Source organism: Numenius arquata, chromosome 2 (genome assembly GCF_964106895.1).
Source record: "Numenius arquata chromosome 2, bNumArq3.hap1.1, whole genome shotgun sequence".
NCBI lineage: Eukaryota > Metazoa > Chordata > Aves > Charadriiformes > Scolopacidae > Numenius > Numenius arquata.
Window position 1 is genome coordinate 19312502 of NC_133577.1, and position 14565 is coordinate 19327066.

At 40.6% G+C, this 14565-nt stretch overlaps 1 protein-coding gene across 1 annotated transcript in view; it reads left to right on the top strand.

Annotated features, from left to right (window-relative positions):
- The first annotated feature begins 846 nt into the window (after nt 1-846).
- The window catches only part of LOC141462447 (uncharacterized), a 34674-nt gene continuing 20955 nt past the window's right edge, over nt 847-14565 (top strand). Inside the window, 8 exon segments of the mRNA XM_074144266.1 lie at nt 847-1143; nt 1898-2042; nt 5910-6155; nt 7157-7252; nt 8316-8457; nt 10226-10334; nt 11249-12647; nt 13784-13907. Of these exon segments, the coding sequence (XP_074000367.1) occupies nt 847-1143; nt 1898-2042; nt 5910-6155; nt 7157-7252; nt 8316-8457; nt 10226-10334; nt 11249-12647; nt 13784-13907 (2558 nt within the window).

The following is a 14565-nucleotide window of genomic DNA, read 5'->3' on the forward strand; positions in this document are numbered from 1 at the left end:
ACTGCTCTCAGGGAGAACGGATGCAAGCTGTAGCAGTATTATTCTCTTTTTGAAATAAACATTCTTCTCAGCTACTTAAACATCATGGCTTTCTAGTTATGCTTTTGTTTGATTTTTTTCACATGCCGTTTGTTTTCTCATGTTTCCTTCTGTTATCTCCATTCCCTGTTTTCTGAAGTCATCTTTGGACATTAAGCACTTTCTCTGAATTTAAAGGCTGAAAATTTAGCTGAAAGACAAGGTCAGGACACACTGGCAAATGCTTTGAGTGGTGAATAGGTTTTGCTTTTTATTGTAATAGAGTCTTATATCTATTCCTGATTGTCTGAGACTTTAGGATTTAATAGTGAGAGAGCAGGCAGTACGCCTGAGCCATTTTAGCTGGCAGAAATATTGTGGTTTTGTATTGCATGTATCCTAACAGTATTTTATATCTATATGTATATTTATATATATGTATATTTATTTTATATATGTATATTTATATATGTTTCTATACAGATGTAAAAATATATAAACATATATATGTTTTACAGTTTCTGAAGTCAGAAGATACTCTACATTCAGCCTGGGCTAAAAAATAATCTCTTGGATGGGGAAAAAAAAAAAAGGGAAATAAGACAAACCACAGGATTTACTATGTCAGTATGACACCTTTCCTCATGGTATTTTTTATTGCACATCCCTAACGTTGATTTTGGAAAGCAGGGCATGGAAGCATATGCTTTTAAGGAGGAAGACAATATGTCACAGCAGACTGCCAGTGATCTGGCAAGCATAATACCAACTTCCAAAATAATAATTGAGAAGGTCATGCCTTCTTTATCCCCAGGTCGGGTTGACAACATGAATGAGTCCTCCGGCAAGCAGTGTCCGCTTTTATACAGCTCAGAAGCCAGCAGTATGATGGGCAACAGTAATGACTCAACAGATAACTTGGGCCATGACCAAGCTTTTCAGCATGCAAGACAATTATGTTATTTGGCCAGCTCTAATTGCTTTCCTCAAAAGCTGGCTTCCAGTGTAACCCAGGCTGGAATTCATGATGCAAGCGACACCTTGGAAATGTTCACTCCTCCTCTGCTCCCTGCCTCAGAGCCTGGGATGAACCATTATTCTCCCACCTACAAAAATATGGAACAGGTTCGTTTGCTTTAAATAATTACTGAATTTATAACTGCATATTGCATATTTCTGGTAGTTGCACGCCTCTTCAGGAAGAAAGGGACGGTAACTGTTGTGTGTGTCTATAGATAGGGAGCTTTACTGGCAAGCACTGGGAAGTGCATTATAACCCTGTGATTGATTATGTTGCCTAATGCACCCATGAAATAAAACACTTTTCCAAAGGGACAATTCATCAGTTTTTCTCTGCTCCTCTTGCTGGATAGTTACTCCTATCTCCTTCCCTATGGTGAAAAGATTGTATGTTCCTGCTCCATGTCCTCATGCGTGTAATGTTTGTGAGGCATGTTCATGTTATTTCTGTGGGTCTTTCCATTAGTCCTCTTCTCATCCTCCCTCTCCTTTTTTAGCTTTTTTCCATTTCTGACCTTTTCTCTTCTTCTTGGTGTTGACAAGGAGATGGACAGGAGTGACTCCACCGAATTTCTTCCACTGAGTACTCTATTTGCTTCTTATAAGATAGTAAACAATACGGTGTCTTAGTTGCACATTTTAAAGAAACTCATGTTTCCAATACAGTTGAATTTATTATTTAGGGTGTATTCGTGCTGGCAGTTCTCAACCCTTTCTCCACTGGAAGTCTATCATCATTTTAGCCTTTTTTGATGATACGAAAATCAGAAGTACCTGTGCTAACAAGGCTGCATCTTCTGCTTCTTGCCCTACGCCCACCTCACCTCAGGCCTTCTTTTGTTATTATTGTTGGTACCAGAAACATTGAGAAATGTAGTTTGATACTGTGTCTTCATGATATTTTCAGTCTCCAGGGCAGCAGGACCAGGTGATGAGGCAGCATATGGAGCAGCTGCAATGGCTGGTGGCTGAACAGCAGAAAATCATTGCACTTTACAACCCAGGTACTTGGTGAATCCTTCCTTATGCTGCAGCACCCTCACCTGCTGATGCTTGCATTCCAGCAGTGAAACACAGCAGTTCCTTAAAGAAATAGAAGTGTGATGGTTGTTTTCAGTGGCTGGGAGCCCTTCCTCTGGCAGTTGGGCTATAACATTCATTTCTTTACACACATTATGCACAAGCTTTAAACCCCAGAAAATGTTTCTTTCCTTTTTTGTACACTAAAATTCCAGGAGAAGTATGAGGAACTATTATGTTTAATAACAGACCTCCTGTACAGACTTCTATTGAAGTATGGATTTGAACATACTGCAGAAAACTACAGTATAGTGGTGAGCATTACAGAAAAGCTGAAATATCCTTTTTTTCCTCTATCTCTATATGAAAGCTACAGCTTTTACGTAGAAAAGAGGAAGAAAGTCAAGACACCGTGCTTCTGTTAACAGACTCTTACCTTTAATATTACAGCCTGTTCCTCACAGCATGATGCAACTCCTTGAACAGCTTCATTTTACCAGTGGCATTGCCAGAAAACGCCATCTGTTCAGCAAGTAGAAAAAGAGGACACTCCCAGCTTTCCACCCTGTCCACAGTAGTAGCACATTCTCCTCAGCATGCGGGCCCATGGTGAAAGGAGAATTTAGGGAAATCATATAGACTTTTGACAGCATTGGCCAAGCGTTATCAGGGCTGCTTGTGCATAACATCACGCAGGGAGTATCCATAAGGGCATAGGAAGGCCAGGTGATCCTTGGATGGCTGCTGCTCCTCAGATAACCTGCTGGGCAGGCAGCTTCACGTAACCCATGTGGTAGGAACCTGAGCAGCCTAAGGCATCCCCTGTCTGCATCTGTGCATTGATCTCATATCAGTTTTCTCGGTCTAATTTCAAGCTTCTTTGCCCAGTTGAGGACCTGCGAGGTTTCGTTCTGCCAAGGTATCAGATGTTAGGAGAACTAGGTGACAGCATGCTAGAGTTCAGTGCAGCCTGATGGGGTTTTAGTAATAGCTTTTTTAAGCTGAAAAGCTACATTTTTTTCGACACTTTCTTCCCATGTTCTAACCATCCATAGTGTGAGGAAGTCCTCTCAGTTAAGGACAGCCAAGCCTTTTGCTGTTCCTCCATGCATGTAAAAAAATACTTCATAGTTTGACCAGTTTGGACAGAATCATTTATAATCAAAATTCAATTTCAGTTGCCGTATGAGGAACATCTGCTTGCAAAGGTTCATATGAAACAATAGGCATTGCTTTAGGCAGTTGATAATAAAACCACTAAGAATTTACGGTCTTTTTCTCACACACACCCCCCCTTGTAACTCTGGGAGTCAGCACTTGTTAATTGGCTTTAGGGAAACATGCCCTTACATTAGTGTTGCTATAAAAAACCCTAAAACTTTAGGAAGTCTCATCTACCTCGCTAATGTATATAATGGCAATTATTAGCCAGCAAAATGAAAAGATTTAGAAAAGTGGAATTAAAGAACATTGGACAGCAAAATGCTGTTAACTTTCCTCTACTCCCAGTATAACAAAACTGGAAGAAAATAATAAAGTCTTTTAAACCTGTGTATATGCACACATAATTAGATCTGTATAAATATAATGAATGTTCTCTGCTGGCTTCAAGTGTCGCTGTCTTTTAAGACTATCTGAGTGCTAGGGCTTTGTTTCATTCTGTCTCAGCCTCTTGGGGCATCAGAGAACTTTCTGTAGGAATGACCAGAAGTTGGGCTGGACAACGCCCTGTTGCGATGGCTGTAGCAACTGAGATCAAACAGGTTAACAGCAGCTAGAAAAGCTGTATGGCTGTCAGAGCTGCAGACTATCTACGCAAGCAGCAGGCGCACACTGGGGTATATGCACTGGGGAGGAAGCAAGGGCCAAACACCAGCCCCACAGTGACCATCAAAAGCCTGGCTTTCTGCACCTTTGGTTGTCTGCTTGTGTTGTGGTGACCTTTCTGAGCTTCCCAAAGATGCCAGCAGCACAAAGAAAAATGAGACTTAAAGGAACAAGAAACTTCATAAAGAACACAGTGTCACGTCTGTTTGAAGGTCTCATTTTCAAACTTGATGCTGTGTGGCAGTCAGGTTTTTTTTTGGGGGGGGGGGGGGTAAGCAGGATTTTAACCATCATCCCTGTAGCCAGAAGCCAAGCCACACCAGCAGTGATACCAGCAGACCTGGTTGTCACTGTACCAATTTTCCTGATGGAGCTATGTCACCGCAAAATAGCTGTCAAAGGCCACTGCTGTATAGTAGGGAGAGAGCTTGAGAAAGAGACAGAAAGAAGACTATGGCTGAGTAAATGAAATCTTCATGATCCTGTGCTTTTTGCTTCAGAGAAAAGTCTGGTTGAAATGGCAGGTAAATGCTCCGCAAGCTGTCTGCAACGACCAGGTTGAACAAGTACACAGTCTGCACCTTCCAAGTTTTCTAATCAAAACAGAACATCCACAGAGCAATTATGTTGCTCATTAATCCCTGCCCAAATGCTGCAATTAGCAAAATGCTTGTTGTCACTTCCACTGGTTTGCTGTGAGCAGAACAGTTAGACTGTATCACTTTCTTCAGGTTCTCAGGAACCTGAGCAGTGTGAGAAGGAAAGTGCCCTGGGTCCTGCCGTGCTTCCTCATGCAAACTCCCCTTCCCCCTGCCCCAGTGCTGCAAGTCACTTGGTGCATTTCTCAAGTAAGGAAGTACAGTTTTTATCATGGACTCAAGACCAAGATCATACAGTAAGAAATATATTTATAGGATGCTGTTTGGATGTATTTACATATCCAGATACATTTAGCTAACATACAAAGCCACAGATAAAATGTTTCCTTGAATGAAAAGCTGACCCAAATCTGCACTGAAAATTCTTATTTGTTAGTGGAGGCAGTGTAGGTTGAGGGTAGCAAAAGACATTGCATCATCTGGTCCCATTAAGCTTTAAAGAGGTAAAATATGAAGAACTACTAGGCCTATGAATTATTTTATTATGATAAAAACGGTTGCTTTAATATTGCCATGCATTTAAAGAAATAATACAGTGACCAACAGTAAAATCAAACCTCATTGAACTACAGGTTGTTATTTTAGTGTCTCATGGTAACACAGAGAGAAGTGGTTCTGCCCACCTGCTGGCTGTGTGGTCAGAGCATTCCTCCAGAAGTAGCGAGTTGGGCTTTTTTTTGGTCTGTGCCGGACAGGATTTGAATCCACAGATCAGCCTTCTTCCAAAACATGCCTGAATTGGGGGGTGAGGCAATTTCAGTTGCAGGCACTCTATTCTTCTTGTTGAAGACAGGTTACAGGACAGAAAGGAGTCATGGTGTGGAGAAAGAAAATAAACGAGCTTGATTTTGCAACCTCCTAAAGGGATTTCTTTCCTGGAGGTAGTGAGCCTGGCCTCTGGTCCGTATGCAGAATTGCTTACATCTTTTCCACTTGGAAGTCTTCTAATAAAATGTGTAACCAGTCATCCAGAGCTAAAAGGAAACCCTTCCCCTCTTTTGCACTGAGAAGTGCCTCAGAGATACTTTGCAATACTTAACTTTTACCTGCTAAGGGACTTAACAAGTCCTAGGGGAAACGTGTGTTTTACATGCTTGGGAGTACTTTGTAAATTCTTTTTAATTCAGCATCCCTGTAGCATACGATAATTTTTGCTATGGCTGAAAGTTGTAGCAAGCATGTTTTACAATTTAAATAAAATAAAAAAGCAGAATTTGATTATTTCACTCTACATATGCAAACCACCAGGTTACATGAAAGCAACATTGTTTTTGTACAACACCAATTTAGCAAGAGATTTCTAGTTTGGTGCAAAATATTTGTCTTACACTTCTCTAATTTTTCTTCTCTGGTAATTATTTTTAGGCTTTTCTGTTTCTCGTGGGATACCTTCCCACCTAGTAGCCACGACGCCACCCCTTCCATGCTTTCCAGCTACTGTCATTCCTGTCCAGTTCCCATCAGAAAATTCTTCCCAAGTTGAAAGCCCGGAGTGCTTACAGACCTCTCCCTTGGCAATGAGCTCTGCTTGGCAAAGCAGATCCCCACTGCTCATGCCAAATGAGAGCAGTTCAGAAATCTCAGGAGAGCACATGCAGCTTTCAGATTCAGGTGGGTAAAAAGCGCTGGAAATCTGAAACTAAAGCTATTGTGCAAATCCTGTGAATTTTTGCCCTTGATGATAGTAATTGTTACTGATTTTATTGCAGGTCAGGAGAAGGTGCTTTATTTTCATGGTGGCTTGTTATAAAAGCTTTTAAAGTATTTTAAATGTGATTTTATTTTTTTTTACTTTTTGAATCACAGCCATTCTTCCTGTCATACTGACAGAGAAATTGCGCCTTGTAGATATAAATGGAACAGAAAGTCATTAAATTGGAAAAGCTAAGTTATATGAAATAGGCGGTATATTATATTTGGGGGGGAGAAGAATAAAAAGTAGGAAGTGGATATAGCTTCCAAGGGTGAGAGAACGTGTTTCTTTAGCTAAGACGGTCTGCTCTTCATCAGCAACCTTGATGTTTCTCACATTGATATAGAGTCGCATCATTTGGAGGAAAATGAATGTAAGCTGCTACTTGGCATCATCTCTTTGCTACACTTTGCCAGCCTTTTCCTCTGTGGGAAGATACCAAAGAGTGAGAAAGAAGAAAGAGTGATTTGCAAGAAATCAAAAGTTGATTTCAAAATGGGGTGAAGAAGAACAAAAAGAAGTGGGAATAAAACTGCTTAAAGGGGAAGAGGATGCAAATCAGACTTGCATCCTGGATTCCTTTGAACTTTTATAGCAAGACCCAACTGTGATGCTGAGAGACAGTCCCGTAGTGCAATTGAAACTGGTTTTTTTTTGACAGCAGCACTGACTTGGACCTGCTTTGTGTGTGTAAAACTAAGGCTTGAAGGTGCAGAGACCTTAATACATCGCACTAACTCCTGACTGGAAGCTGGTCAGTGCAGTTGCCTTTGAAATACGCTTCTGTTGAATGTGTGCTTGAGGACTGGAATGAACAGAGACCTTCCTGACTGTTGTGAGGAGTGTGGGTTTTTACTGCTGGAAACATAAACATGAGTGTACCAACAGCTTGTATAACACTTCACATTCTTATTTAAAGGGATAAGCACCGAGCCACTGCTTCAGTGTTCTGGGAGCCCCACAAAAGTGCTTTCCAGACAAGATGCTCAAGAAGGGAACAGAAAAGAAAACAAAGGTGAATTACACAGCTGCTTGGAAACATTGTTCTTGCCTTGCACTGGGAAGTACTAGTTGAAAATTACAGTGCTGGGAGACCTCTCCTATTAGAGTATTCTGGAGACAGCATAGCCCCACACATGAGGCTGTGAGGAAGGACACGTGGGTTCTGCATCCCTTGAGGCTGCCAACCTGCTGTGTCACCTGTGTCCTCAAACGTATTCTGGTACAAGGCAGGTGAGATGGTTGCAGAAACAGCACTGCTAGTCTGCTGTCAGACCAGAGATTTTTGCTGTGTAGCTGGGAAAGGCTGAGAGAAGGATGTAAAGCTTTTGTATTCCTGTTGTTGGACCAGAAAGTCCTTTCATTATATTGCAAAGGACTTCAGTAGCTCTGGGTGCATTAATATGGCAAAGTGAGCTGTGTGAGCTATATGGTTCCTAGCTACAGCAACAGTGTGTAGTGTGAATGAGCCAGTTGACTTTTTGCTACAGTTGACAGGCCTAAATTGAGCTAAAAGAAAAAGTTTCCATTAGCTGACACTTAGAAAAAAAGACTAATTGAAGTGGGAGCCTTCTTGTTGCAGTCAACATAGCCAGTAAGCTTCAATGTAAATGTAAAAATTGCACTTTTGTGAAATAGAATAGAAAATGCCCAGTTAGAAAGTCTCATGTGTAGAAATAGTGCTTGTTAAACTGTTTAATGAACTGGCTTGCAGGTCACATAATTACAGACACATGAGTAGTTCAGTACTGTCTAGCAAAGTGTCTCCACTGCAATGTTGTGCAGTGAACACATTAACCGAACATTACAAATCTCTAGAGGCAAGGAGTTCAAATCATACCATTTGCCCATTCCTTATTTCCAGCAACTGCACTTGAGGATCAGGAGCCTCTTTTTTTCATGGATTGCATCCTTCCACCTGCTTAATTCAATTATATTCTATGAAGTGTTTTCAAAAATCAAAATCTTGCATATGTTCTTGAAAATATAAACATTTCTAATTTATTTTATGATGTCTATTCTTCATTTATTCATTCTATAAGGGCTTTGTTTTCATTCACCTTTTCCCTGCTGCTTAGATAACAGTCAATTAAGAGAGAGGAGTTTCCCTGAAACTTTTTCTGCTGTCAATGAAGAACAAAGAGAACAAGTAAATGAGGAGATTCCTCCATCTCCCTTTGGCATAGAGGGGAAGATGAAGACTGGAAACATAGAAGACAGGTGAGAAATTATTTTAATCAGTCAGACAAGCTACAAAAGCATGTTTTCCTTGATTGTATGCATACTATAAGTGTTAGATTTGCAACACAAAGGCTCTTTCCTTCTCTTGAGAGTGGCAGGTATGACTGGGCAGAGATTGGACAGATCTAGGAACTGGTAGTTAATCTACTTCTATATAATAGGACGCCGATTTAGCCAATTTAAATGAACTGGTATTGTAACTATGATCTTCAAAGGATAGCAGTAAAGCAAAAGTTGTCAGGTAGAGATAACACCTTTCGTTATGCCATCATTTCTTCTGCAGTAGCCATCAGCTTGTGATAGCAGCATCGGTCTGAGTAGCTCGTTCATTCTTGTCCTTGCTCTGCCTCTTCAGCTGTGCCAAGACCAATTTTTAAGTGCCTATATAGTGAAGAGGTCAGTGAAGAATTCCTTGTTAAAATTATCTGGAGAGAGGAGAAATGTAACTTTTAACTTGGATTAGTTCTCTGATCTGGTTCTTTACTGCATTGCAAAAGCACTTGTACCAGCACGCTGAGGGGGTGCTCAGGGCTAGGCAAGAACGGTTAGGTTGGCATTAGTGATGGAAGAAATGCTTGTAGAGTTGTTACTTTTCCTCAGCTGATGCAGACAGAAGCGGTAACTTTTGGGCACATCGAGCCTTCCGCCAAAGAGAAGCAGCAAACTTCTAGGCAAGTACAGACCGAGTAATTGTCATGAGTGTCTTTCAGTGCATTAACCATGTGGGAGTTGGGCCAGAGAAGGAATATGGGGATGTCCAGAGCAAAAGGCTGGGAAGAGATGGCAGGACCATAAGCACCTCTGGGCAAGTGAGCCTGTCCACATATGCCTTTTTGGATCAGTAGTGAGCTTCTGGATTCCATCTCCCAGTCACCCCACTTCCTGTGCTTTGGTTCATATTGTGGTCTTAGCATGAACTGGATGAAACTACTGCGCAAGAATGTATCCCTTTGTGACATTTTCACTATGGGACCAGGCTACAGTTGGTTTGAAGTAAACTTCCCTGCAATTCAAATTGTCTAACAGTGAGACCTTAGCAACAACAGTTTTACTTTACAAATCTCATCCTATTAGGCCATGCTGTGTGCTAATAGACAGAGCCACACTGACAAATGAAAAGATTATCCGTGGTACAGTGGTGTGAGGTGGAAGTTGGGTATAGAAAGAACAGTAAGGTGCTGTGTAACCAGTAACCCTATTAAACCCAGGATTTTTTAATATTCAGTAGAAATTATTAATAAGTGCCTAAATTAAGGCTTTAAGCACATTTTCAATGAAATAAGATATATTCAAGTAGGCTGTATTATGCTTCATTTTGAGTCAGTGTTCAATTTGTCCCTCCACAACATTATGGACATTATTTTTCTCCTCTGTCACTCTTCACTAGCTAATTCAAACCACTCTGTCAGAGAGACAGTGAGTTCTTTGTGACTGCAACCAGCTCTAGTCTGGAGAAAATGGCTGATTTTTTTTCCTTTTGACTATTTTCTGTTTTTAAGTAGAGACTGATACCAGCCAAAAAATGTTACTTGCTAAAAGCATAATTAATGTTTAGTCTAGACAGGATGTTTTAAAGTGAAAATTAAGTGTCATATAATAGTGAGCTTTTTACTAACATGCTTCACATTTAAAAAAAAAAAAAGGAGAACATTTCAGTTCTAAACTCAACATCAGCTCCATGAAAATTATTGAAAGAAAATTACTTGGAGAACCTTTAAAAATAACTACCTTCCTGTTCCTTGCCTAGGCCAGTCACACCAGCAATTGGTATTAGACAGAAGCCTTCTGAAGAATTTGTTGAAGAACAACTTATAGCAGACACTGATCTCATAGCAAAACAGCAGAAGGAGCAGCAGGTACTGTTCCATCAGTGCATTCACTTTGTTTTTGATAAATTCTCATGGGCTTGAGTATTGTGGGGGCTCTGTTTTGGTTCATTGTATGACAGCACATTTTCCAACTGTTCTTTCATGTGATATTGGAAGATTTTTCCCAAAAGTAAAAAAAACTGTATTACTTGGTCACAGTCATATTCCCCAATGCTTACCACTGGATTCTCCTCTTTCCACATACTTTCTGGGTCATAGTTTGTGCCCGAGTCTCAACATACTTAGCCAAATTAGACCTCAAGGTTGATTCTGTTAGTTTATTTCATAATAAACAGTCCATGCAGTCTCTTATGTGCCACTAATGTGAGAATGGGGCATTTCCAAATACAGTTTTTGTACAAGGGCCAAGTATAGTAATACTGTTCTGCGTTTTGCCTTATGTGCAGTTTGGGATGAGTTTATGTCTGACACCTCTAGGTGTCAGACTCGGCATTTTGTTAGGCTTGTTGACTTGGAAGATCACATTTTATAACTCAGGAATTTTCTCTTTGTCTCCCTGGCAAAATAACATCTCAAACTGATGTGTTCATATATTTGTGTCACATTGTAAAAAACACTCAAACTTCCTTTAAAAAAAAAACCAAACTTCTCTCATCTTCTATCTTCTATCTCATCTTCATCTGTCTGTCTTTTATCTATATAAACACTTAGCACCATCTTAACCATCTGAGTCAAATAATGAATTAATAGAGGTGTCACATAACAACTGCTCCTAAAAGTTCTTGTACCTTCCCTGTAGTCTTGGGGCTGTTACTTATGCACTCAGTTACCCACAGTCAGGGTCTTTAAGACTTCTAGTGTCTCAGCTTTTTATAAATAGCTTCCTTTCTGGAGAATGATTCTCAGACTGTGATTGTCAGGATTTTTGGTGTTTTTTTCAGAGCAAGGCAAAAGTAACCCCTCGGAAGGCTTTTCTGAAACGAAGAGAAGGTATGGCAAGGCTCAAAAAAACTAAACAGAAGCCTTTGAAAGAAGACAGCAAGCATTCCAGAAAAGCTGGTTTGGACTGCTGGGGTCATTTCTCCCAGCCTGGTCAAGTGGATGCAGGTGTAATGCAGCCAGAGGAATGCTCTCAGTTAAATATGCAGGTCAGTACACATGAAAAAAAAGCAGACTCTGCTTTAGCTGAGATGGAGATAAAGGCTCAGACTGACTGTGAAGAAAAAGTAGTTGAGCAAAGTGCAGAAGAAAAAGTGATTGGGAGAGATGAAGCTCCAAAGGAAAATCCTGCTGACTCATCACGGAGAAGGTGGCCTGAAATCCCACAACCATGTCCTGAAATAGTAACAGAAATGAACCTACAAGTAGGTGAGGAACAGGAAATTCATCATATGGATTCTCTCAGGAAAGCAGGCAGAACTAATGGAAGACTTATGGAGGGTACCCTGCAAAAGGACCTAGGTAGAGAGGTTCAGCCTCTGAATGGTCACCTCACAGAGGGAGCAAAAACCCCCTTGGAAGTTCTGCAAAAGCATTCTCCACTTCAGGATTTAGAAATAGATCGCACCAAGGAGGCAGAGTGGAGTGCAGGCCCTGCATTCACACAGGGTCAGAAGTGGGTTCAGGTATGCCCACAGGAACTTGTTTTGGGGAGCCAGAGCTCAGAAAGCAAAAGACAAATCCATACTGGGTTTAAGATGGTCAATGATAAGATAGTAAAAATTATACATAGCTCACCTGAGGCTGTGGAGAAGGGAAGCTCATCCTCAGCCTTGCAGCAGGAATGGCAAAGGAAGGGGACAGCTGCCTTGATGTGGCATGTTGCATCTTTGTCCTTTGAGTCAAGCTGCTTATCCTTCAGCAGTGATGATGACCACAAATCCCACGATGGCTCGTATGCTTCCCAACATGGGCCTCAGGGAGTAGATCATACTGACAGACATTTGGATCTCTCTGATGGTGATTATGCTAGTGATGAGCCCAGTGGAACTGAAAAAATGTCTACTAAAACATACAGCAAATCCCCCCCAAGGAAACAAGATATTCAAGTGACGTCAAGGCAACGTCTCTCCTGCAGCACAAGCAGCAGTGATTGCAGCGTTGGAGCTGTCAGGCTGAAAGGGAGCAAGGCTCACTCTTCTCTTCAGCAGTCCCCATTTCATCTCACAAGGTTGAAAAGGAGAGAGCATGAGCCTAAATCAAAGAACGAGAATAGGGCCAGGGACGTTAAAAGCCTAGATTTGCCATCCTCAACAGTGACTGGTGAGATTCCTGCTTTCAAGATTAAAGAAACCCCTGCAGTGGAGGAACGACAGAAAAAACTGTTTACAGACACATTAGGTAAGAGGTACCAGAGTTTTGATTAACATTTATTTTCCATATGGGAAAAAAAATTCTCTTGGATTTATGACTCATTCTGTGTGCGCTCCCTAGGTATATGCCCACCTCAGTCAGTACTTCTCAGTCCTAAACTAGAAAAAAAAAAAAAAAAGAAAAGGGGAGAGATATATCTGCAAGCCCCTTGTTATGCTTGGCTCTCCATCGTCACTAGCCATTTTTCCTAAGTCTGTTGCTTGAGGTGCTCTTTCAGGTGCAGACTTTTGACCCCATGAGACAGGTGAGAGATTCAGTGAGTCCCTGGAGTCAGAGCTAGAGTTCCCTGTAGGTTAGATATGTTCCTACCACTGACTCCTTGACACAGAGATGTTCACATTTTCTATCTACCTTCCTCAGAAATACTGTGACTTTAAAAAATGTGGGCAAAATAATTTCTCAAATTTGCATGTTTTGTCCCTAAGACACATCAATGGAAAATTATGATTTCGTAAGAACATATTCACTCAATTTGTCCTGAATGTGGTTCCAGTTCTATGGTCAACCAATCTTTCTAGCCTTTTGGTCCTATGATCTTACTTCTGGCAATGAAATGATATCCCACTTGAGCAGGATTTAGTCCTTTTTATTAAATTGGTTCTTGACTTTCCTTCTCTGTTAGTTTCCACTGAAGGACTTCCTCCACATTGACTCCTCATCCCAAACCCATTGGCTGTCTCTTTGTGTAGGATCTGTCAAAATCAGTTGTCCTACCTGCAGTGATCACGAGGGCAGAAATATTAACTTCTGATGGCTCTAAATTGCTCTGTCATAACTTGCTAAGCACACTCGGCTCCATGTCAGGCTGCTGTTAAAAAAGGGTTCCTGAGGCATCTCAAAATAAGGTTGACCTGGCATTCACAATACTGAAAAGGAATTCAGTTACTGACACTGATATATCCCCAAATCCGTTTCACTTACCGTGATTTGTAGGGCTGGATTGCACTACTAAGAATTATGCTGGGAATGGAATACTTGCATAATTAGGCAAAGATTCGGTTTGATAGATTAAGCAATAAAGCTTACTGCACTTGTGCAGTCTGGGGTTTTAAATACTCAGAGAGGGTTCATAAATATTCACAAAGTTCTGTGTACTAACATAGATATCTTTACAGAAGAAACCCAGAACATCCTTACCAGAGGATTAGAGACTGAGGTATACCACAGAGGAACCCCTTCACTGGCTAGAGTGAAAGAAGAACCAGAGAAAGCAATGCATTTTCGCAGGTAAGTCTGTGTGGACCAGAGATTGATTTGTGTGTGGAGTAAGGCAAATATTTCCTTAGGATCCTTAAAATCAGGCTGCTAAATTCATACTTATTAGAGAACCTCTTTTCAACTGTGTCTGTGTTGTTTCAGAACTGAAACATTTATTTATCTGTCTAGCTAAAAACTAAAGTGCCTAACTGAAGGGAGTTAACTGAAAATACTGGTGCAGTTTGGGTCTTAAGGCTGAGTAATGCCAAATGCTTTTTACAAGTTTCTGAAAGTCTTCAGATTACACTGAAATCAGTAAGAACTCAGGATAATTTATTTTATGAGATCAGGCCTCTGATGGAGTAAAGGATAAACTTCTCATATCACATTCACATCAGGTAGCCCATATTTCCAAAGGGAAATACAAGAAGCATATAGCATATGTCAATGCCCACAGCACTGTTATTTCAGAAATACCTATCTTCAGACTAGACTGAGGATGCATTTGGTACCATATAGGTGAAAAACTTGAAAATTCAAAACAGTTCCTTTTGTTATTTGTAATTATTAAAAGCTGAAAATAGTTTTGGTTTTGTTTTACAACTTCATAGAAGTGAAATAATTTCTTACCACAAATCCCTGCAAGAAATAAGTTTTGAAACTATGGGGTTTCAAATGAAAGTGTAAC